Source organism: Lagenorhynchus albirostris, chromosome 10, assembly GCF_949774975.1.
Source record: "Lagenorhynchus albirostris chromosome 10, mLagAlb1.1, whole genome shotgun sequence".
Taxonomy (NCBI): domain Eukaryota; kingdom Metazoa; phylum Chordata; class Mammalia; order Artiodactyla; family Delphinidae; genus Lagenorhynchus; species Lagenorhynchus albirostris.
This window is the reverse complement of record NC_083104.1, coordinates 63,101,603-63,125,035: the sequence shown is the minus strand read 5'-3', so window position 1 is coordinate 63,125,035 and position 23,433 is coordinate 63,101,603. Positions and strand designations below refer to the sequence as shown.

The 23,433-nt window shown below is 41.8% G+C and overlaps 1 protein-coding gene across 1 annotated transcript; it reads right to left on the bottom strand.

The window, feature by feature from the left end:
• Positions 1-5,438: 5,438 nt before the first annotated feature.
• KLHL31 (kelch like family member 31) lies at positions 5,439-23,052 on the bottom strand. The gene is made up of 3 exons (XM_060162539.1): positions 22,926-23,052; positions 11,780-12,984; positions 5,439-10,073 (listed from the first exon to the last, which is right to left on the bottom strand). The coding sequence occupies exons 2-3, from the start codon at positions 12,949-12,951 to the stop codon at positions 9,341-9,343; spliced, it is 1,905 nt and encodes a 634-aa protein (XP_060018522.1). The 5' UTR covers positions 12,952-12,984; positions 22,926-23,052; the 3' UTR covers positions 5,439-9,340.
• Positions 23,053-23,433: the final 381 nt, after the last annotated feature.

Below are 23,433 nucleotides of genomic sequence, written 5' to 3'. Positions count from 1 at the left end.
TTCATTCACTTAGTTATTTACTCAACACAAAGTACTTATCCCCTGCTGCACACCAGGCATCGTTCTAGACACTGGATATTTACGGCAGTGAATAAGACAGACAAGTTCCTCGCTCTGAAGGAACATATTCTAAAAAGAGTGGCAAAGCATCAACAAACCAGTGAAAAAATATCTAGAAGTGGTAGCTGTGGTGTGGTGGTATGAGTCCAGGGAGAGCTGGAGTCCAGGCGGTGTGGGGAGAGGCCACCTGGCAGGAGCTGGAGGCTCAGAATTATAGCCACGGCCAGGAAAGGACAGGAGAGAGATACCCCAGCCACTCTCTTCTGGCCTCTGACCTCTCTGAGGTCTCCTATTGGATAAATACAACCTCTTGGCTGAAGAAGCTGAGTCTGGATGATGCAATCCCTGGGGGTCAGCCTCCCGGAGCACAGAGCAGGGCAGAGAAAGAGCATGATCAGGGGCCAAATGTAGTCAATTAGAAAGATTTTACCACGTCTGAGCACCTTGAGGGCAGGCTCTAAGTTGGGTTTACTTTTCTCTTCCCCATAGGACCAAGGAACACAAAACTTGGCAAGAAGCACATGCTTATTAATTTCATTGTGCTTCAAAAACAGAAATGTAGATCAATGGAACAGGATAGAAAGTCCAGAGATAAATCCACGCACCTATGGTCAACTAATCTATGACAAAAGAGGCAAGGATATACAATGGAGAAAAGACAGTCACTTCAATAAGTGGTGCTGGGAAAACTGGACAGCTACATGTAAAAGAATGAAATTGAACATTCCCTAACACGATACACAAAAATAAACTCAAAATGGATTAGAGACCTAAATGTAAGACTGGACACTATAAAACTCTTAGAGGAAAACATAGGCAGGACACTCTATGACATAAGTCACAGCAAGATCCTTTTTGACCCACCTCCTAGAGTAAGGGAAATAAAAACAAAAAATAAACAAATGGGACCTAATGAAACTTAAAAGCTTTTGCACAACAAAGGAAACTATAAACAAGACGAAAGACAACCCTCAGAATGGGAGAAAATATTTGCACATGAAGCAACTGACAAAATATTAATCTCCAAAATATACAAGCAGCTCATGCAGCTCAATATCAAAAAAAAAAAAAAAAAAAAACAACAACCCGGGCTTCCCTGGTGGCGCAGTGGTTGAGAGTCCGCCTGCCGATGCAGGGGACACGGGTTCGTGCCCCAGTCCGGGAGGATCCCACATGCCGCGGAGTGGCTGGGCCCGTGCACCATGGCCGCTGAGCCTGCGCGTCCGGAGCCTGTTCTCCGCAGCGGGAGAGGCCACAGCAGTGAGAGGCCTGCATACCGCAAAAAAAAAAAAAAAAAACCCTAAAAACCAAAAAACAAACAACCCAATCCAAAAATGGGCAGAAGACCTAAATACACATTTCTCCCAAGAAGACATACAGATGGCCAAGAAGCACGTGAATAGCTGCTCGACATCACTAATCATTAGAGAAATGCAAATCAAAACTACAATGAGGTATCACCTCACACCAGTTAGAATAGGCATCATCAGAAAATCTACAAGCAACAAATGCTGGAGAGGGTGTAGAGAAAAGGGGACCTTCTTGCACTGTTTGTGGGAATGTAAACTGATACACTCACTATAGAGAACACTATGGAGGTTCCTTAAAAAACTAAAAAAAGGGCTTCCCTGGTGGTGCAGTGGTTGACAGTCCGCCTGCTGATGCAGGAGACACGGGTTCGTGCCCCGGTCTGGGAAGATCCCACATGCCGCGGAGCGGCTATGCCCATGAGCCATGGCCGCTGAGCCTGCGCGTCCGGAGCCTGTGCTCCGCAACGGGAGAGGCCACAACAGTGAGAGGCCCGCATACTGCAAAAAAAAAAACCAAAACAAACAAACAAAAAACAAAAAAAAGAATTACCATATGACCCAGCAATCCCACTACTGGGCATATACCCAGAGAAAACCATAATTTAAAAAGACACATGCACCCCAATGTTCATTGCAGCACTATTTACAATAGCCAAGTCATGGAAGCAACCTAAGCGCCCATCGACAGACGAATGGATAAAGAAGATGTGGTACATATATGCAATGGAATATTACTCAGCCATAAAAAGGAACAAAATTGGGTAATTTGTAGAGACGTGGATGGATCTAGAGACTGTCATACAGAGTGAAGTAAGTCAGAAAGAGAAAAACAAATGTCGTATATTAATGCATATATGTGGAACCTAGAAAAATGGTAGAGATGAACCGGTTTGCAGGGCAGAAATAGAGACACATATGTAGAGAACAAACGTATAGACATCCACGGGGGAAAGTGGCAGGGGGATGGTGGTGTGATGAATTGGAGATTGGGATTGACATATATACACTAATATGTATAAAATGGATAACTAATAAGAACCTGCTGTATAAAAAAATAAATAAAATAAAATTCAAAAACAATTTAATTGTGCTTTGTATGGTTGGCTCTGCCTGACCTAAATGTGTGTTTCAGGCATCGGTCACCCCATGGGGGTTCTGGTTCCTCACTATCCCTGGGGACACAGCATCACGTTCACGATGTATTACAGCAATGTGCCTGGTGCACAGTTATGCCAGTGAACCTTTGCTAAACAAGGATTCTCTGGGCATGAAGAATTTTCTTTGTTACCCATATGCAGAATTGTGATAGAATGAAACATTTCTCAACTTCAAGCCTGCAATAAATGGAAAAGTTTCATAAAGGTTAGGGAAGAAAACTTGGGGGACAGACTATAATCATTTCAGTTTCCTTCTCCCTCTGTCCCTGAGGAATCCTCTCTTGCTGTGGTGATTAAGAATCGATGCATGGAGGGGAGAGAGATAAATTAGGAGTTTAGGACTAGAAGATACACACTACTATATATAAAATAGATAAACAACAAAGACCTACTGTATAACACAGGGAACTATATTCAATATCTTATAATAACCTATGTTGGAAAAGAATCTGAAAAAGAATGTATATATTTTTATATATGCATATATATGTATAACTGAATTACTTTGCTACACCTGAAACTAACACAAAAAGTTAAAAAAAAAAAGAATCGATGCATGTATTCCCTTTCTTAGACTCTCCATGATGTGCTCTCTTTTCCCAAAACCATCGTGCATTGGGAACCTTCTTGTATGGCTGGAATAAGAGGAATTTAGTCACAGATGTGGACTTTACAGTCCATATTGTCTTAGAAGAGGTAAAATCAAGAAGAGTGTAGAGCATTTCTAGAAGTAGAGGGACAGGGAGACCCAGGGGGGCAGAGGTGTGTGTGGGGGGCTTGCCATATTAGACGGGCTTCCTTGAGTTCATTAGAACCGGATTTATGCAGATACCCAAGGCTTACAGGACCCATTTAATGTATGCTGTAGACCTGTAAGGGCCCTGAATTGAGAAAAGGCTGCAAGAGTTGTCTGGGCTTGTCCTTCAGAAGGGGAAAGGCAAGATATAACAGGGGAGCTGAGTGCAAGACTTATGACCTGGGCAAGGGTTTGGCGGTGGGGGAGAGCCCTGCATAGTGTGAGTGGATCCCTAGGGGTGTGGTGGAGGAAGGTGGTTCTCCAGGCAAGCTCCTTGCTCCGTGGACAGCCAGGGAGGGAGATGAGAGCTACGGCTTCCAGAATGTAATCCTTCATTGTGCAGAGACAATCCTCGATGAAAATTTTTCTTTTTCCTCCCGGTGTCACATGAAGACATCCTTCCCCAGCTCCCTTGCATCTGGGTAGGGCCGTATGCCTACTTCCGGCCAAAGTGATGTAGATGCAATTGACATAAATCACCTCCATACCTGGCCCACCTGCTCAGTTCCCCCCTCTCATTGAGGGGGAAGGGTATCCCCAACATGGAAAGAGAATTTCTGAATGTGGAGCCTGTGGCAATAACCTAAACATGAGCACAAAGCAAAGACAGCCAGATAAAGGGCGTCCAAGTTCTCCAATCGTGTCACTGGACACTTCCCTCCTTTGGGTACACGTTGAAATGCTTTGGAAGGGGGTGCAGTGGGAGAAATGTTTGTTAGTATAAGCAAGGTCTTGCTTCTTCCATTTTGGTATATCACCCCTTCTGGGCTAAATAATGGTAATTTACAAGGGCCTTCTTTCTGAAGATTGCAATCACTTCTATAGCCATGATTGAACAACAAGGCAAAGTCCGAATGGGAGGTCAGTATGAGTCAGCCTGACTTTATAAGGCATTTCTCTGAAAGGGATAAGGGAAGAAGACCCATGGGATCTTTAGGCTAACCTGAGGCTAATGTGCCTGTCCAAAGGTTCAGGAAAAGTGCCTTCTCTTCCACGCCACTCCCTAAAGAGCAGGTTTGGTTTGAAACTGGGTGGAAGGTTGGTGCTGGCATAAGGAGTAATGCGTCTGATACCCAGGTTCATAGACCAGCCTGCGAATGTGGCTAGAAAGGAGAGCAAAGGGGCTGAGCAGGGTGTTTCCAGAGTCACGGGTTGGATCTCTCCCCCTCAAGGCCTGTTCCCTTTCCTGAAATGGACCTTCACTGCACTTCCATACCACCTTGATGGAGGAAAGCCAAGAGGAGTGTTCGAATGTCTTTTCACCTCTAGTCTTTCTACCAAGCTTGCCAAGTACAGCATGTGCAAAATGGTTGTTCCTTTGACACACAAGGGAATTATTTCAGTGGGATGAAATAGCTTCATCTATGTTATGAGTTGGATAGATGGTATGTGAATGCGGGGGCGGGGGGTGGTGCTAACCTGTAGGGAAGCTTGGAATTCTGTGAGAGTTCAAAGAAAACACAAAGAAACTCTGGGGCCCCTGGCTGGGATGCTCAAAACTGGGAACGTGGCTTCTGTTTCGGTTTGGAGGCCAATCCACTCTCTTTACATGGTCACACAGCTTGGAGAGCCTTAAGAACAAGTATTTCTGCCATTTAGAATTTTCTAGAAATGACCAAGATGGTTTCAACTGAGTTTTAATACTTTACTGCTAACTCAGATTAAAGGTTGAGCATCTCATGTTGGTTCCATATCATTTGCTCATCTGGACGGTGAGGTGGAAGAGAAAGGCTGTGAGGGCTGGTCTGCATAACAACACAATTTCATTTTCTAAAAAGTGGTTTCGTTGCAAATGATGATGAACCTGAGTCTGCGCCAGGCTGGCTGTGGTCAGGGTGGAACTGAGATAAGAAACCACACTTAATCCATGACTTCTACATGGTCAGGACTGAGAGACAGACCTAGGCTTCTGTCTGAGTTACAGAGCAAGTCACTTTATCCCTTTTTATTTTTCACTAGTCTTCAAGTTATTGGAACAGCTTTTCAGTTATTTGTTGTTTCCTTTTTTTGTTGTGTTTTGTTGAGCTGAGTCATCAGGAAAACTAAATAGAGAAAAAAAGAGAAAGAAACCAACACCCCAACCATCACAGAAAGAACACTTCAAAACTACCCATATCTGATCACTGACAAAGCGCTTATTGAACACAGCTTTATTGATAGAGAGGAGTTACAAACACGACATACCTTTTAGTTTGTTGTTCCTTATAGAGTACAAGAATGTCTTAAGCAAACAAAGAAATTTTGGGCCAAAATTTGCTAAATAATACAAAGATTTTTAGGAGTATTCAAGACAAATATTTTATTTCAAGTTCCCTGAGAGGGACATTTAAATGGTCTTGACCCTCTCAATGTGCTGGAGGGTAAATTGTTAATATTTTAGAATCTTTAATTCTCATAATTACCATGGAGGAGTGTTTAGGAAACTAGTCTATAGTTTTTAAAATATGAAAAGAAATACTGAAAAATAATTCCTTTGAATGCTGCCTTGTGCTAGAGAATATATCCAACAGTGGCTGGGGTGGGAATCTAGCTCATTCAGAGAAGAGTCATTCAGAGTGGATGACATAAATTCACTTCTTTGTAACTCAGGGAAAACATTAATTAAATGAAGTGATTTTAGTTTCTTTTATCTAGTAACTTTGTTGAATTCGGAAGCTATCTGGCCAGGATAACCAGCAAAATGTGGACCTCTTAACACTTACATGTTTCCAAGCAAACCTCTATCTACATGCATGTTTGTAAAATACACTTACTATAATTGCTGCTCTGCCTTAAGTCACAGACCCAGTCAGTACATTCTCTCATTCTTCTTACCTCAATTATACCTCCTCACTCATAACAGTCCACTACCATCTAATCCTTGTTTAGAATTATATTCATCTGTACCATCCCTGACCTCCTTATTCATAACCATTCTTACAACATAGGAAGTAAAAATAAAACTCATCCAATGCCACTGAAAGCAACTAGTGCAGGAGGGTCAACAACTTGGCACCAGGAACCTAACTAAAAACGGACAGACTACAGGCTGGCTCCCTGGAAAGTTTTATGTCAGGTCTCTGGCCCACTCCGAAAAAGAGAGCTTGAGTTTTATTATTTCAGCTGCTGGGTAACCTGCTATTTCTCTGATACATTGAACCCATGCTTTTATTTCATCCCAGGACTCTGGTATTACAAAAATAACAAGTCCTCTGCTTTCGGAAAAATAAAAGGAGGTATCGGCTTGGCTCCTAAGACTTGGGAGCGTGACTGAATGTAAGCTTACAACGTAATGAAAATGAAGTAATTTTCCAGTTGGAAAACATGGGGAAGTCGTCAAGTTTTCTAGAGGTACCTGCTTCAGTAGCTGGGTTAAAGAGTGTGTTTCACTGACACGTGGAAGATGACAGGCATTATTTTGATGCTGCATGTTTTCATGTCTTTCAGTGGTCTGTGCAGGATGTTCCAGGAGGTAAAACCTTCACCCACCCTTAGGTTCCACGCTCCCTTCCAATTTGTTATGTCAGAAATTCTGGAATTCCAAATTCCTATTGGTCTTTGTTTATTGACCTAATGGTTGAAGCAGGAGATACAGCAGCAATGCACCCAGGAACCTGGGTAGCCCCAATATTTGTATACTGTGAGTCTTCAGATAACCAATGTAGAAACTACGTTAAATGGTCATTTCAAATGCTTTATCCATCCTAACACATCTCCAGGGTCACCTCTAGAAAGCCACTGCCGAGTTTTTGTGCACCGTATTTTACAAAGCTCTGATAGATGAAAAATCCTCTAGTTTCAGCGTCTTTCCTCATTCATCCATGATAAAATATTACAGTTGATTGATTCTTATTTCATTCCAGCCTTAAGCCCCCCACTTATACTTCTAGGATCTCAATGGGAGATACATCTCTTGGTGAGCATCAAGAGATTATGTCTATTTGCCCACTTATGACCTGTAATCCATAATACATCACCTTTTGTCTCTCAAAATTAACAGTATGCTATAGCTTCTCGATTGTATGAAAATATATGTTTATACCAAACTAAAAGATGTTACAGTCACCCTCATATACGCTTTGGAAGTTGTGTCCTAAACAACTTATTACAAATGAAAAGCTTATTTTACCCAGGTGCTGCAAGGACAAAAGTCTATCTATAGGTTGTACATTGTGACTTAAGAGCTCAGTGATATAACCAGCTCCATACACTGGTTTCTCACACAGGTTTATTTTTCAGCCTGGGCCAAAAAAGAATCAAGGAGCAGATCTGCTCTGTACTTGGAGAAGCTCCTCCTGCCCTGTGTGGGGTTAGGAAACAGCCCAGTGTTTTTACATTAATAACGTTTTGTTCTCAACCCGCAATGTTCTAGCCTTTACCCGAGTGTTACCATTAAATACCCAGAGATTGAACTTTCCATAAGGGGCAATGATATAAAATTGTTCCACAAAGTGTACTACTATATGAACCACTTTTCACAGTTCGAATAAAATATTTTCAATGTAAATATTGTAACTCTAGCCATAACCTATCTACACACAGTGGGAGAGGACAGGGTTCATGAAAACCCGGTTATACTGTCATAGATGTCATGTTTCACCATTTAAATAGTTTGTCTTATTTCTCAAAATCCATTTGCACATAACCCATAATTTATAGGCCTTTCCTCTCCAAAACAAGTGAACTATCAAAGAATAAAAGGATAAATTAGAAGAAAGGAAAATATATATCATTTACTGCCATCATTCCCTTGCTTCCAAACTTGGCGAACATATAAGAAAAATGATATGGAGCTGATATAGTTTAATTTGCAAAGCTAATTTGGAGCAGATGAAATTTTAAAAATATATAATCAAATGGGCATATATTATCTTAACATTTCTATAGAAAATGAATGTGTTAGATTTTTAATTAAGAAATCAGGATTGAAATCAATTGGTAAACAATAGAATTTACCAACAGGGGGACCCATTCATTCTGCTATTGCCAAATCCAGGAATTCCAAATGTTTCCTTCATTCTCACTCATCTAAAAGACTGGAAGAAATCAAATTATTGTTACTGGTTGCATAACCTTCAGGCTGCATATGCTATATGTTAAGGATCCTTACAGACAGAGTTTTATTTGGTGTTCTTCTGGGGGCTTACATGAAGGTCAAGGTTGCCTTTAGCCATCTTGATGTAGTGCTTAGGGTGAGAGTACTACTTGCAATTCTTTTAATGGGGGACCAAAGTAAAATGTGAATACTTCTAGGAGAAACAACAAAATGGTTTAAATTTGCCTATAAATTAGATGACTGATGTCATTCCTTCTCTGAGAGTAGGATTTTATGATAGGAAATACTTTTGGGGGCCTGAGGCAGGGAGGAGGGTATCACCGCTAAACCAAAGGCATCAACCTGTCAGCCCCGGGGTGGAATCCCTATTACTTTCCCGTCAGTATTTGTCTTAAGCTTTATGATTTTCTCCTGGGATGCCTTTCGAAATCCTTTACTCAGGCATGTATAAGTAAAGAAACTGCATAGAAACACAGAATTAAATCTTAAGTCCTTATGGATGTAGACTGATTTCCATTTAAAAATGAAGCCTATAAAGGAATATTTTAAACTTCCTAAAGAAAAAAAAGAGAAAGGAAAATAAACTTTTGTACGAGAAATCTCTTACTCACACAGGCTTCGTGTGTATTAAAGTGCAGAAGCACAATCTCAAATGTGGGTGTAACCGCTCTATGTTTAGAAAGGATGCCACGATGGAAGTGCCCACCGCGAGTTCTGTCTGCCACCCAGTGGCCGCTGAAATAAATGGCTTCTTTCCTTTGTTGGCTCCGGATCTGTATTTTGCTTAAAAAACGAAAAAAAAAAAAAAAAAAAAAATCGACAGAGAGGTAGATGATGCCACACCAGCAACTGAAAACCACCAAGGCAGATGCCTAGATGGATCTGAAAAGACTCCCCTGTAGTAAATGTTAGATAGTTTCCTTTCCTTTAGCTGAACCGCGATGCCTATCTTTTCTCCCCGCGAGCCCGCGGCTCCCCGGGTTCAGATGCTGACGGGCACGGAGGACACCGAGCTGGCGCGGGACTCTCGGGTCACGTGATTGGGCATGGCTAGGGTGCAGCACGACACGCCCACGGTGGCCTCGGGCAGTTCATCGTCCTCAGTCCACTCGTTGAGGTCGGGGCTGAAGCACTGGATGCACTTCTTGTACTTCCTCTCGCCCTCGTTCCAGCCGCCCAGCAGGTAGGCGCGGCCGTGCAGCGTCGAGGCGCCCGCCGTGCTCACGCCCACGGGCAGCGGCGCCGCGTAGCTCCACTGGCCGGTGGCCGGGCTGAAGCTCTCCACGGTTAGCACGTCCACGCGCTCGCCGCGCGGCCCCAGCTGGCTGCCGCCCATCACGTACACGCGCTCGCCCAGCGCCACCGTGCAATGCCAGCCCCGCGGCGTGCTGAGCGCCGGCAGCTCCTGCCACGCATCGCGGGCCGGGTCGTAGGCGCACACGGAGCGCGAGTAGGCGCCGCCGATGTAGCCGCCGGTCACCAGCACGCGGCCGTCGGCCACCGCGCTGGCGTGGCAACAGCGCGCCACCTCCAGGGGCGCCTTGGGCTGCCACTGGTTGGCGGACGGCACGTAGCACTCGAGCGAGGCCAGGCTGCCCTCGGCGTTGCGGCCGCCCACGGCGTACAGGAGCCCGTTGAACACGCTCAGGCTGAAGTGCGTCCGCTTCTGGTTCATGCTGGCCAGGTGGATCCAGGTGTTGAAGCGGGGATCGTATCTGGAAGTGGTAGAGCAAGCGTGACAGCCTTGTGGGCGGCAGCCGGGGAACCCAGGTGACGCCGCCAACCAGGACGTGGGAGGCTCGACACTATCCTTGCGAGGAGGCTGGGGACCCATCGCAGCTCCTCGCCTGGAGGCTGCTAATCCTCTCTCAACCAGTAAAAAAGTGTGACCCTTGGGAAAGGCAGGGCAGGCATAGGTGACTCCCCCTCCTCCCGTTTATAAAAGCAGCTACCGGGAGACCACCCCGCTGAGATCGACCTCCAGTCCTCTTTCCTTCATATTCAAATCCATCATCCCGTAGGATTTAGGGGATGCGCACGTGGAGGAAGGGTGGAAGCTGGGTATTTGTGGAATCGGAGAAGGGAATATGACCACATTAAAGTCAATTCCACATATCTTCAGACACCAGCCACCCCTAGCTCATTCTCATGGCTTAATCAAGAAAGTTGACTGAGTTCCTCCATTCTCACAAACCCCTTCTTGTTCACACACCTCTCCTGGCATTGCCGCTGTAAAGCTAAGTCACTAAGTCTTCTGTCATCTGTTTATAATGAGAACAATAGAACTCATGTCCCAGTGCATCAACAAAGCCTTAACTTTTGATGCTTCTCTATTTTCTAGCACTTATTAGTAGGTCTGACTTTTTAGTGTAGGGGTATATTTTTTTCAGTGTTCAGCATTACAATTATTATACCATAAGCACTGAAGTCAATACCTCAAAAACAGTGACTTGAGTACAAGTAGTTATCAGCAGGAGGAAAATAAGGCACCCATAGTAAACTAACACTTTCCATAGTTCCAAGTATTGTAAACACAGAACTGACTCTGTTTGATGTTCATTCATATTTGTCTCATTTCACCTCCAAATCAAAACTTAACCATAGCTATAAATTAAGGGCTAAAAATCAATTGTTTGGATTCGTTTAAATGACACACATGTACATATAATGAAACAATAAAGAATATTTTTTATGATTTACTAGATGAATTTTCAGATCTTGTTCATTAGTTATGTTTGCCTTTGAACCACTACCATGATAGAAGCATGACTTTCTGAACATTTCATGTATATGGAGGTTTAATTTTTTATTATAAATATACAAAAATAATATGCATTTGAATTCCACTTTCTGCAGGATTTATCATGCTTTTACTCTTGTTTACAGGTATCAAAAATATTGATGGTATTCAGTCTTTAAAGAAATATTTGAAATTAATTAGCTGCCACATTTTTAATGATCTCATTCTAGTTGCCAGTTATAAATCTGAAGTCATCAGTAACAGTCCACTTAAAAAGAAATTTTGTATCATTTTAATCTTTTTTACCATTTAATGTTAAAAACTAAATTTGCACCCAGTTTCTTTCAAAAAGGCAGGGTATTGTGGAGAGCACCCTGACCAGAAATGAGAAAATGCGAATTCTACTTACTAGTGGTGTCACTTTTCTGGGTGTCAAATTTCTCACATGTAAAATCAGAATCATCATATCTTCCGTGCTCGCTTCATTGGCTTACTTGGAAAATTATAATGCATGATATATGTGAGTGCACTTTATATAATGTGAAGTGTTATATACATGTAATGTGGCATTAGTATTATTATTGATTTACTGAGCCAATGAATTAAGCTAATAGGCATGATTAATTTCATTCTATGTTCATAACACTGAACGATTTCTATTCCTAATAAAAGAGCCAGTACCTGCAGAAATTGCTGACTGCATGCTTGGCTTGATTCCTTGCATCATTCTGGTCTTCACCACCGGCCACATAAAGAAATCCATCCATCACAGCCACACACTGATTAAAACTCTTGGCTGGCATCTCTGTAAGCTTGCTCCATCCATTTTCAGGGTCTCTATACAAGACGTCTCTGCTAAGGGACTTCTCAGTAAGGCCTGGACGGCCCCCCACAGTGACAAGCACACGACAGCCCCCTCGGATTCTCGTGCGTCTAGACTGCAATGTGTTCTGATGATAGGGAAGTAAGTGGTAGTTCATAGCATCTACAAGAAGCTTGTGGCAATCAGCATCTTGCATCATTCTCGGTACTGACTGAACATAACTGACCAGGTCTTGTGCAGAGATGGTACCAAAGCGAATATTGCTCAAAAGATCAGCAGCATATTTCACTCTCTTTTGGTCAAATTCTAACCATTTCATTGCAATCTGGAACGCTACTATTTCAGAAGGCAACTGTAAGTCATCATCCATAAGAAGTTCATTAATTTGTTCAAATGTAAGTTTCATAAACTGATCTGATTCTGCAAATTCAAGGAAGTTATCCCGGATAAATTTTTGGGCTGCTGCCTTTGCATTTCTCAGGGAGTATGTTTCGGCAATGTTAGCAATGTACATGCAATTCTCAACACTCATTTCTTGTATCAGAAAGTCACTGCACATCTTGACAAGGGTATGGATCTGAAGATAAACAGCAGCAGAAATAATGCTTCCTATGGTATACAAGGAGAGAGTGAGCTTTCCAGTGTAGGCGTATGCAATGACCGTGGCCAGGCCCAGCGGTGCGATATCACTGAGATCCACCCTTTGGGTAGAGGGGTCTTTTTTTAGGATGTTGTAAAAGTACTCACTGCAAGAAGCCATCACTGACTTGTGAACGTCAAAGGATTTTGTTTTGGTGCCGATGACTAAGTCGCAAAGGAAGCTCTCCTGCCTCATTTTACTTAAACCTTCCAGGAGGTTGGGGCCGTAAGAAGCATCTGTTAATTCAGAAGAGATGCAGCTAAGGCCATTGCCTCCCTCTAGGAGCCCATTCAAAGCGTTGAGTTTGTTGAGGGGGCTGTCTTCTACAATGATGGTCATCTCATTGATGTTGCCTTTGTTCTTTCTGACAGTCTTCTTTTTGGGGGCCATGGTGGCAAACACACTGTCACAGGCAAAAACTTGCTAAAAAAAAAAAAAAAAGACACGGTTTTATTTTAATTGTGCATTAAACTTTGAAATGCTACATTGAGAAACTTTCCTTTTTTTAATAAGATAGTAGTTTTTTAAGGGCATAACGTAGATTGATTAAAGTGTCAAAACTAGATTTAAAGACTTACGTTAAACTAGATGCACATCTTATTCACAGTTTACTTCAGCATCGATCATTGTAGACAATTCTAGAAACATTTATATTATCAAATGAGACCTCTCAATAGCTATATGGCCAAGTAATTTTATGTAGCAGAAATGACCCAATATTCTCTGATCTACCTGTACAGTTATTATGGAATAGTAGTTAAACGTCTTTTTAAGGGCTTAGTTTATGTTCAGGAAAAAGTGAATGACAACTACCCTGAAGTTTTTCTCTCTCAATAAAATATTATAACACTAAAATTCAGGAATCCGTGTTAAATGTAGAATATATATTAGAATAAACGTGGCTAACAATCAATGGATAAGGAATTGTAATGATAGTCAAGTACTTTCTACTCTACATAGTCACTAAAATAATTTCCAGTTGAATTTCTAAATGACTCACAAACACACACAAACGTACACAAGAACTAGAACAAAGTAGTTTTTAAAAAAATCTTAGAGTAGGAAAGACCCTCTTAAGCATAACATAAAATCCAGAAGCATAAAGGGGAAGACTGAAATATCTGAATATTAAAAAAATGAAAATGTATATCTATAAAACAGCACCAACTATTTAAAAGACAAGCAACAGACTGTGAAGACAAATATTTGTAACATTTTTGACAGATAAAAGGTTAAAGTGAAGTTAACACAGTATTTATTTTTATTTATTTTTTGGCCTTGCTGGGAGACTTGCCGGATCCTAGTTCCCCGACCAGGGATCGAACATGGGACCCAGCAGCGAAAGCGCCAAGTCCTAACCACTGGACCGCCAGGGAATTCCCTAACGATATTTAAAGGGCTCATAAAGTTAATAAGTCAAAGGTAATCCAAGTAGAAAGTGGACAAAGACTATGTCTAGGTAACAAGGTTGTTCACAGAAAAGAAAATACAAACAGTTAATATTTTTAAAAAGCTAAACTAACAATAATCAGAGAACTGTCAACTGAAATCCAGAGAGCCTTTTTATTTTTTGTCATCAAATTTTGCTTATCAAGTGGTTAAAATATTTTAAAATATTCAGAATATCAGATATTGGTGTGGTACTCTCCATACATTGTTGATCGGAGTATAACTGATACAGTCTTTTGAATAATAATTTAGCAGCCCATTAAGAATAAAAACTATTTTTATGCTTTGACACTGAAGTTCTAAATCTACTAATGTGCCTCTTAGAAATATATTTATATAGATGCTGACATATTAAGGACAGTAACCACTTCCTATTATCAATGTTATAAATATCTGAACCAGTTTTTAAATCTATAGGAAGCGTAGATTTAGCTCTATTACGTAGCTCTGCACAGCTTTAATATTAAATGTAGCCCTGAAATATATTAAGTTTACCAAATAAATACATGGCCCTTAAAGTATCACAGATTAAATTATTTTAGCCCTTCTCAATATATTGGGCATAGTCATCAGAAGATGCTACACTTAGACTTTTTTTTTTTTTTTTTTTGCGATACGCGGGCCTCTCACTGTTGTGGCCTCTCCCGTTGCGGAGCACAGGCTCCGGACGCGCAGGCTCAGCGGCCATGGCTCACGGGCCCAGCCGCTCCGCGGCATGTGGGATCTTCCCGGACTGGGGCACGAACCCGCGTCCCCTGCATTGGCAGGCGGACTCTCAACCACTGCGCCACCAGGGAAGCCCCACTTAGACTTTTAAATGGATTTTATCTATAGCCTTTCACTTTCTTGTGAAATTACTGGTGTTTCTTTTTTCATTTTTATTTTTTATTGAAGTATAGTTGATTTACAGTGTCATCTTAGTTTCAGGTGTACAGCACAGTGATTCAGAATATATATATTCTTTTTCTGATTCTTTTCCCTTATAGGTTATTACAAAACATTGAGTATAGTTCCCTGTGTTACACAATAGGTCCTTGTTGGTTATCTATTTTATATATAGTAGTGTGTATATTTTAATCCCAACCTCCTAATTTATCCCTCCCTCCCTTTTCGCCCTTTGGTAACCATAAGTTTGTTTCCTATGTCTGGGGATCTACTTCTGTTTTGTAAATAAGTTCATTTGTATCTTTTTTTTTTTTTTTTTTTTTTTTTTTTTTTTTTTTTTTTTAGTTTCCACATAGAAGTGATATCATATGATACTTGTCTTTCTCTGTCTGGCTTACTTCACTTAGTATGATAATCACTAGGTTCATCCATTTATTTATTTTTTTTTCATTTTAAAAATAAAAAAATCAGTATGTGTAGTTCAACAACTCACAGTTTGCTTTATATCATTCCAGATAATTGTATATGCTTATGCAAACTTATATTTGCATAGTTTGAGCAGTGGTGTGCTGGTAAATCAACTCTCCAGGGGGGGAAAATACCCCTTATTTGTAAGGTGCTAATTTCTTGAGTACAAATACACTTGTTGTGGTTGGTTTTAAGCTACCAACAACCAGTTTGCTAAATTCCTGAAAATGTAAATTGGTTCTCATGAGCTCCAGCATACCACTATAAGAGAACTTGTATCAAAACAAGTTTATGCTATATTATTCAGCAGTTTGCTTTTTTCACTTGGATGTACTCATGTACATCTTTCCATATCAGCACATACATAAATGTATATCATTGTCCCTAACAGCTGCATAGATTCCCATAGTAAGGATATATAAAACTTGTTCAATTATTCCCTTGTTGATGCACATTTAGATGTTTAGGTGTTTTATAGTTTTTGAGGGGTGGTGTGTGTGTGTGTGTGTGTGTGTGTGTGTGTGTGTGTGTGTGTGTGTGTGTGTGTGTTTTGTCTCACTGTTGAGTTCATCCTGAGAGGTAAAACTTAGCTTTGATCCCCCTTGAAAGTCTTCAGTTTAATTACTGGAATAGATGTTAAAAACAATTCCATAACCTTTCTATTGTGTTTGTTCCTGTTCTTTTCCATGTGGAAGGAGAGTAGCAAGTAGGTAGGAAACAGAGAAGGTCTTTTGCTTTGCCAGGGCTTTTTTTCTTCCTCGTTAGGCTCTGTCATATTCACATTTGTTTTTGTTTACAAGACTGTAGCACATTTGTGCTTCCTCATTCTTTCTTGCAGGCAAAGCCACATGCATCCTTACCTTGTGAAACAGATTTTCAACCCACCATCATTTTAGTCTTCAAATGCATTTGACTTAGGTGGTAAGTGTCCCCTTGTTGGATTTTTCTGGGGAAAATTTTAAAAATTTTGTTCAGCAAGTAGTTATCAGACACCTATTGCTGTGTGGGCGGCGCTGTACTGGGAATGATGGAGCAATACAATATGTAATTTGTGTTAAATAGATAAACAATGACAAGTACAAAATGACAATAAGAAAGTAGGGAATCACAGCAGAGTAACTTAAAAAAACAAAACAAAACAACAAAAACCCAGTAGATTCTACCAGTAGGAGTACAAATGTGTTTTTGGAAATAGCCCTGTCTATTTTCCTGGAGGAAGTCCTATGGGCAATTTTTTACTCATTTGGATGTCGGGCTTATAACCACTCATTGTTTTGGAGGAAATCCTGGGAATTAAACAATACGCTTGTAAATAATCCATGAGTCAAAGAAGAAATTAGACAGTATTTCAAACTGAATGAGAATGAAAATGAAAATACAATGTAAATACCAGCTCCACTATTTATCTGAGCTGTGAGTTTCCATAGATTACTAACCTCTTAGAGTCTCCACTCTACTGGCTTACCTCTAAAGTAAAGATAATAATGGTGCTTGCCTGTCGGGTGGTCCATGAAACCTTAGTGAGAAATGTCTGTACAGCATTTAATAGGGTGTCTTGCAAAATGTGAATGTTCAAAAAATTTGAATTGTTTTCATTAAAATCAATAACCTTCTTAGATGTGTTTTAGGGAATGAAGGAAGTAACCTGTTTAAGCTTTGGGGTGAAACCAATCAGAGGAAGTGGCCACAGGATGGAGATTCAGTCATGGGGATCAAGAGTAGATTTCTGGAACAGTTAAACATTTCTAAGGGATTTTTGAAAATGCCAGGGAGAGAAATGGAACTCATGCAATGACATAGGCTGAAGAACAGATTATTTACTTTGCTATGAATGAGAAAGGTAAGCCTGGAAATTTAAGAAACTTGGGACATAGGTTATGTCAGGAAAATAACAGATTATATAGAACAGATTGAATCTATGAACCTGGACTTCAGATTTCAAATGAAAGGAACTGTTTTGTTGGAGTGGGGTTAGGATGGGAAGATTTGTAGATAACAGGAATCTTGCCTGTTCCAGGAATGAAAGGTTTTTAAGAGCAGTAGGTATAGGAGGGGGAAGGCCTTTAAAGCAGAGGAAATGCCTGTTATGGAAGCAGGGAGGGGTGACTCGGCACGGGATGTGCAGACGAAGAAGATTGCTGGAGTGAGGGAGACAGGTAGGCAGGTAACATGAGGATACAGAAAGGATGCTGGATACCAGGAAGGGTTTGAACTTGATGAGTTGCTATGCAATTGAGAAGGATTAAGGAACCTCCAGGAAGGAGAGGGCGCACTGAGGCCCTAGTGAAATCAGTCAAATTTCCTCCACGGCTTCCTTCTGTTACTTTCTGTTGCTGCCTTCTCTTTCCTCCATGGTCTGGCCTTCTTGCTGCCCCTGGTGTTCCCATGGAAACCCTCATGACCCTTTATCTGAATTCTCTTGCCCTTGTCCCATTTCTCCAGGGCCCTACTGGGTGACACATTAGCTAGTCTGACAGATGATCCAAGCTAATCCATCAGTGGGCAAATCTACTCTTTCTCCCAGATATGCATGTTTTTTGGAGTTTTTTTTTTTTTTTTATCAGTGTACTCCAATGACTCACATGCAAATTTCTAACAGAGCTACCACTGTGGAACATATACGCATATTCTTTAAACTAATATTATATTATTATTTACATAATATTTTAACATTAATCAAATTACATTAATTTAATCTTATTAATTAATATTTTAAATATATATATTTTTTCTTAATAAGAGAGGGTTTTTAGAATCCTCAAAATCACTGTGTAAAGGTAACTGGCTTCTTTAGCTCTGAGATTCAGGAGACCATTTAAGAGAGTTTTGAAATCAGAGCCTGCAGACCACTTCCTGGTGGCCATATTTCCCCAGATATGCTCATAAATTCAGTCTTTCTCTACTAGAACTGCCATTACATCCTGTTCCTAGGTCTGCACCTCGAAGGTGAGGCTCTCCATCCACCTGCCCAGGTGTTCTCAGTCTGGGCCATATTCCTCCGATAACATGCTGCAGACCCCTCAGAGGAGTCTGGGGACCAGGCTCACTCCTTGGAAGCTGGGCCAGGCTCTGATGTTGTCCTCTAGGCTGCAGAGGTGTTCACTGCTCCCTACATCCCAAGAAATGCTCTTCCTCTGGCCCTGCTCTTCCATCTCCCAGGGAGGTGGGGCTCCGGCCATGGCTTTTCTCAATTTAAGGCAAGTATGGTAGGAGAGCTACAGGGTGTGCTCCAGTCCCTACTGCAGGGAAGACCAGCTCCCTCTTCATGGATGATCAAAACCCAGAGGCTATGTTCTCACAAGGCAGACTAGGAAGGCTTTGATGACTCTCTAGGACCCTCACACTGAGGCCTTTCTGACATGTCACACTGGGTACACACACACACACACACACACACACAAACACACACACACACACACATACCCCATGCCAACTGACCAACCAACCAGCATTTTTCTACAATCACACTTGAATGAAAAGCAAAGGCAGCCTTAAAGGAAAGAAGTTATAAGAGGGCAGCCTAAGGACTCATGAATGGAAGGAAAGGGGAACAGTTTAACTCACTTCCATTTACTCATCTGGTCACGGTGCTGGACTGCCAGGCTGATGGTGTGGGCTTGTAGAGGATGATTAGAAAAAAATGGAATATTCACAGAAACGTACTACTCAGCTGCAAGGTCATATGAGGACAAGTAGTCAAAGCAATTTGCACAGAAGTCTCATTGTCTTTTCAATTATAACATATATAATTTTTACAGTTATACAAATGTTCACTATGCACCCCTGGGTCATATTGTAACTGATCACAAATGGTGGTCACAGTGATACCAAAACGTGGCTACGAGGAAGAGGCAGTGGTTACAACGAGTTGCCTGTACATGTTCTTATACAATACAGAGTGTGACCTGGTGTTGAGCAATCCATTTCGAAAGCATTCCATTCTTATTGATTCAATAAGCTGGGTGGGGCTTTCACTTACTCTTGGTGTTGTTTTCAAAGCTTTTTGTCTTTTTCTTTTCTTTTTTAATGAGTGAGGGCCTTGTGGCCAGAGGCTCAGGGAACCCCCTCCCCAGGCTTGGTAGCTGGGCAGTCGCTGTGATTTCCACACCCCAGGGAGGGAGGGCTTTGACTGGCGTCACGGTCAGTCTGCATGGGGTTTGCATGGTGAGGGGACCAGCCTATCTGAGCTGCCTGCAACTGGGACAGTTTCAGGACTGTTTCTCCGTTTTTCCTGAAGCACGAAGGGCATGATTCTCCCTCCCCAGCCAGGGGGCTCTAGTGAGTTGCCCCCTTGGGATCAAAAAAGAGCTTTACAGGTGCCCCGGGACCGTTAGTGGCCCTGCCGTAGCAGGACACGCTGGACAGCGCAGGTCGGATGAGCAGCTATTTGGAGGCACTGCAGTGTCCCCCGTTCCTTCCCCTTCTGGGTAAAAGAGGAGACTGCACAGACTGCAGAAGGTTGTGGAAGGCTCCCCAGGCTATCGGAGCTATCCCTTCATTCTGTGGAGGGAGCTCAGAGAATTCTTCTCTGGTCGTGGACCCCACGCCTCCTTCCCTCCCCGCTCCATCCACTAGCGCCCAGAGCTGCCTCCCAGGTCCCCTGGAAGAGCTGCCTGTTAGAAAGTGGGCAGAAGGGCAACAGAGGCACAATTCCATGCCCTCCTCCCACTGCCCACTGGCGGTCTTGGCTCTTGTGTCATTTCTATGATGATAGTGTCGTGTATTCAACACGTGATAACAGTGGGCAGTTAAGTGAGCTGTCAAATTTGCCGTGATCTTCTGTATTTGCCAATTTAAGCATGTGAATAATTAATTCCTAAATATAAATCACCAAGCGTGAATCTAGACTATGTATTCAATGTAAGCTATTACTTTCATTTCTACCTAAAATAATAATTGTAGAGCTACATGTATAAATTGAGGAATAACTGTGTGCTGAGCCTAGGCAAATACTTGACATGATTTTATTTTTTAAAATTTAAGCATCGTGAAAATTCTAAAAGGCAGATAATATTATGTTCATTTTACAAATGAAGAAATTAAGGTTCAGAGAGAGTTTTAAAAACATATCCAAGGTCACACGATGGGTATATAACGTGTCGTAGGGCAAAGATTCAAACCCAGATTGAACCCTGACCCCCTATATAGCCCTTATATCCAGGGCAGGTTGAAATCTGTCGCAGGTTAAAAAGTTAACTCCTTCCAACATGGGAAGATTGAGATAGAGTGAGGTGGAACTCAAATTTATAAAATCAAAGTTTGGATATGGAGAACATGAAATGGTTCTTTATAGCTCCAAACACTGAAATAAAAGAGCTGCCCTTTTAATTGTAAGACAGATTCGTTTGGGGACAATCAGAGCCTATGGGTTTTTTTATCCTATTAGGGGTTGTAAGTCTATGAAACTCTAGTAGTTTGGGTAAGCCAAAAACAGAAGTAGGTTCAAGGAGATCTTGTATGAATTTGTTGATCAGAGAACCAGACACTTCCTTTTCAGTGTTAGGTTGAATATGGAATTATCAATTTTTGTTTAAAGACAAATATTATCAATTTCTGATGGCTCAACTTAGCTAGAGGCCTGCTATCTATAACATATACACACTCTATACATAAAGCTAACTTCTATTTTCCAAACCTGGATACAGGATGTAAGGACCCTGTGCTAAGATTTTTGGTTTTGTTGAAAATCTTAGTAAAATAGCTCTTTCTTTTACTTGTCTTTTGTGTGTGTACGTTAAGGTTGCAGGAAGTGGGGTTAGAAGTCTAGTTTGTAAGACTAATGTCCCTTTGGTTGTCACAGAACTGAGAATGGGGTTTTGATGTTAATTTTGCTCTAACCATTTGAAAGACGTATGGCAAAACATTCAACTTTTTAGGATTTCAGTTTAATCATCTGTCAGATGAGATGTGTACCTTTCATTTGTAAAATTTTACAGAGAGTTAAAAATAAACAGCTGGCTTTTGCTGTCAGAATAGTCAAAGTCCGGTCTGTATCACTTCTCCCTCCTTCCCCTTGCCCCCCCATATATGGCCTTTTAGAACCCTAGCATCAACTCATGATCGGATATGGATAAACCAACAGAGACAGGGGATTCTCCATCTGCAAGTCATGCATTTGGGTCTGAGTTGCCAAATTTAGTAAATAAGAATATAGGATCTCCAGATAAATTTGAACTTTAGAAAAACCACCGATCTATTTTAGTATTTAAATATATCCCAGGTGATATTTGGGACATACTTATAATAAAAACTGGTTTGTGGTTTATCTGAAGTTCAGTGTACTTGGGTGTCCTGTATTTTATCAGGCAACCCTTTTCTGGGTTGGGTTTCAGGTGAGCCAAGGAATTTCATGAACATTTCTGGAATATTATGAAAACATGTTGTGCATGTGTGTTTATGTGTATTTTTCTATAAAGTGGGCCCAGAGCTTTCAGAGATTCACAAAAAGGTCCATAACCCCAAATAGATCCAGAACCGTTGGACTGAAATGAGGCTGCCAAGACATGGTAACATAATTCTACCCTCTTCTACAAGGGGGCAAGTCCATGTGACAGGATCACACCTGTCCCTCCTGGCCTGAAACAGATTTCAGATGAAAACTCCTAGAACCAATTACAGAAAAGAACTGTCACTGTATAAGTAAGAGCATTCTCTTTCCTGCTGCCCTCCACCCTGGCCTCCTGGGAGAGACTGTACCCAGGGCAAGCTGGGAAGCCATGTGTGCCAAAGTGTCACTGTCACTCTCATGCCAGAATGAGCTGGGGTCCCAGAAGGTCTTCTTGCCAAGGGGGCGTCAGCTGCGTCTGCTCCCGGTCACCGCCACATTCCAGCCCCCCCGTGTGTCGGCTGGCAGCCTGACCCCGGAATAGAAACACCCAGCCTCTGCCTCTTGCCATTTTCAGTGAAGTCCAACTTTAGGGGGCTTTTCTACTTTAGTGTTTCATTTCCAAAATGATTTCTAGCATAAAACATATGTCAGCATTGCTATAGGTACACATTTGGAACAAAAACTTGTTTCACAGTTAAATTAAAAGCTGTTCTTTTTTTGCAGGAGGGATTTTGTCAATAGGTTCTATTTCTGGGGATTCAAAGAGTTGTCTGATTTGTTTGCTACCCATTTCAACAAAACTGATTACATTTTATCTAAACTTATCAGATACAAAATGTTCCTGACGGTTCCTGACAAAAAATGGAGGTGAAACTCTAAACTTTATGAACAAAACCCAAGAATTTTATTTCCCCCCTCCCCTCTCCATAAAATAGAGGAAGAAAAACCTACATTAGGCTTTAGAGACTTAAAATTATTGTTAGAAATTACAAGTCACTTTACTTTCATAAGGCATCCTTAGCATGCATTTCTATTGCTATGACATTCTTCTCATCTATTGCATCCCTTGGATTTCAAGAAGATGTCTTCTGGCTCCAACAGGAGGATCTGACCAAGCTGTAGACCACTGTCAATGAGATCGCTCTACCACCGCGAACGCAGACGCCCCCCCCCCAACCATTCACACCCCAGGATTAGAAGACCAGAATTGGAGATTGAGGCGCCAGGTCCTTACCGTCCTGTGTGAGGGGCGTCCCCGACTTGTGATGGTGAAGTTTCAGCAGCAGATTCCTTTTGAGAAGCAATCTGTGGAGAGAGAGACAGGGAGAAGGAAAACCCGTTGGGGAACCACCAGCAGCCACCTGACGCGTCCCAGCAGCAGCAGTTTTTAGAGTGACCTCTTGTCGTCCCTCCGGCTGCAGCGCTGCCGAGCCTGCGCTCTGAGCCCTCCTCCCCCGCTTTGGCTTCAATTTCAGGCCACCCCGGGGCAGAGGGCGGAGCCCTGGTTGGTGGAGAGGGCTTGGGTTTCTTGACCTGCTCAGTATTTAAAAACAAGAAAGTCAAGAACTCAATCAACCTGGGAGTGAGGAAAGAAAATTAACTAGGTGGGTATTTAATTGTTGGAAGCAGATTAGAGTGTGTGTACTTGGTAAGAGAAAGGGAAGGTTGTGGATAAAAATGAGCTACTAGAAAGGTTAATAGCCTGGTCACCTCAGGTCCTTTGAGAAGATTGGGTTTTTAAA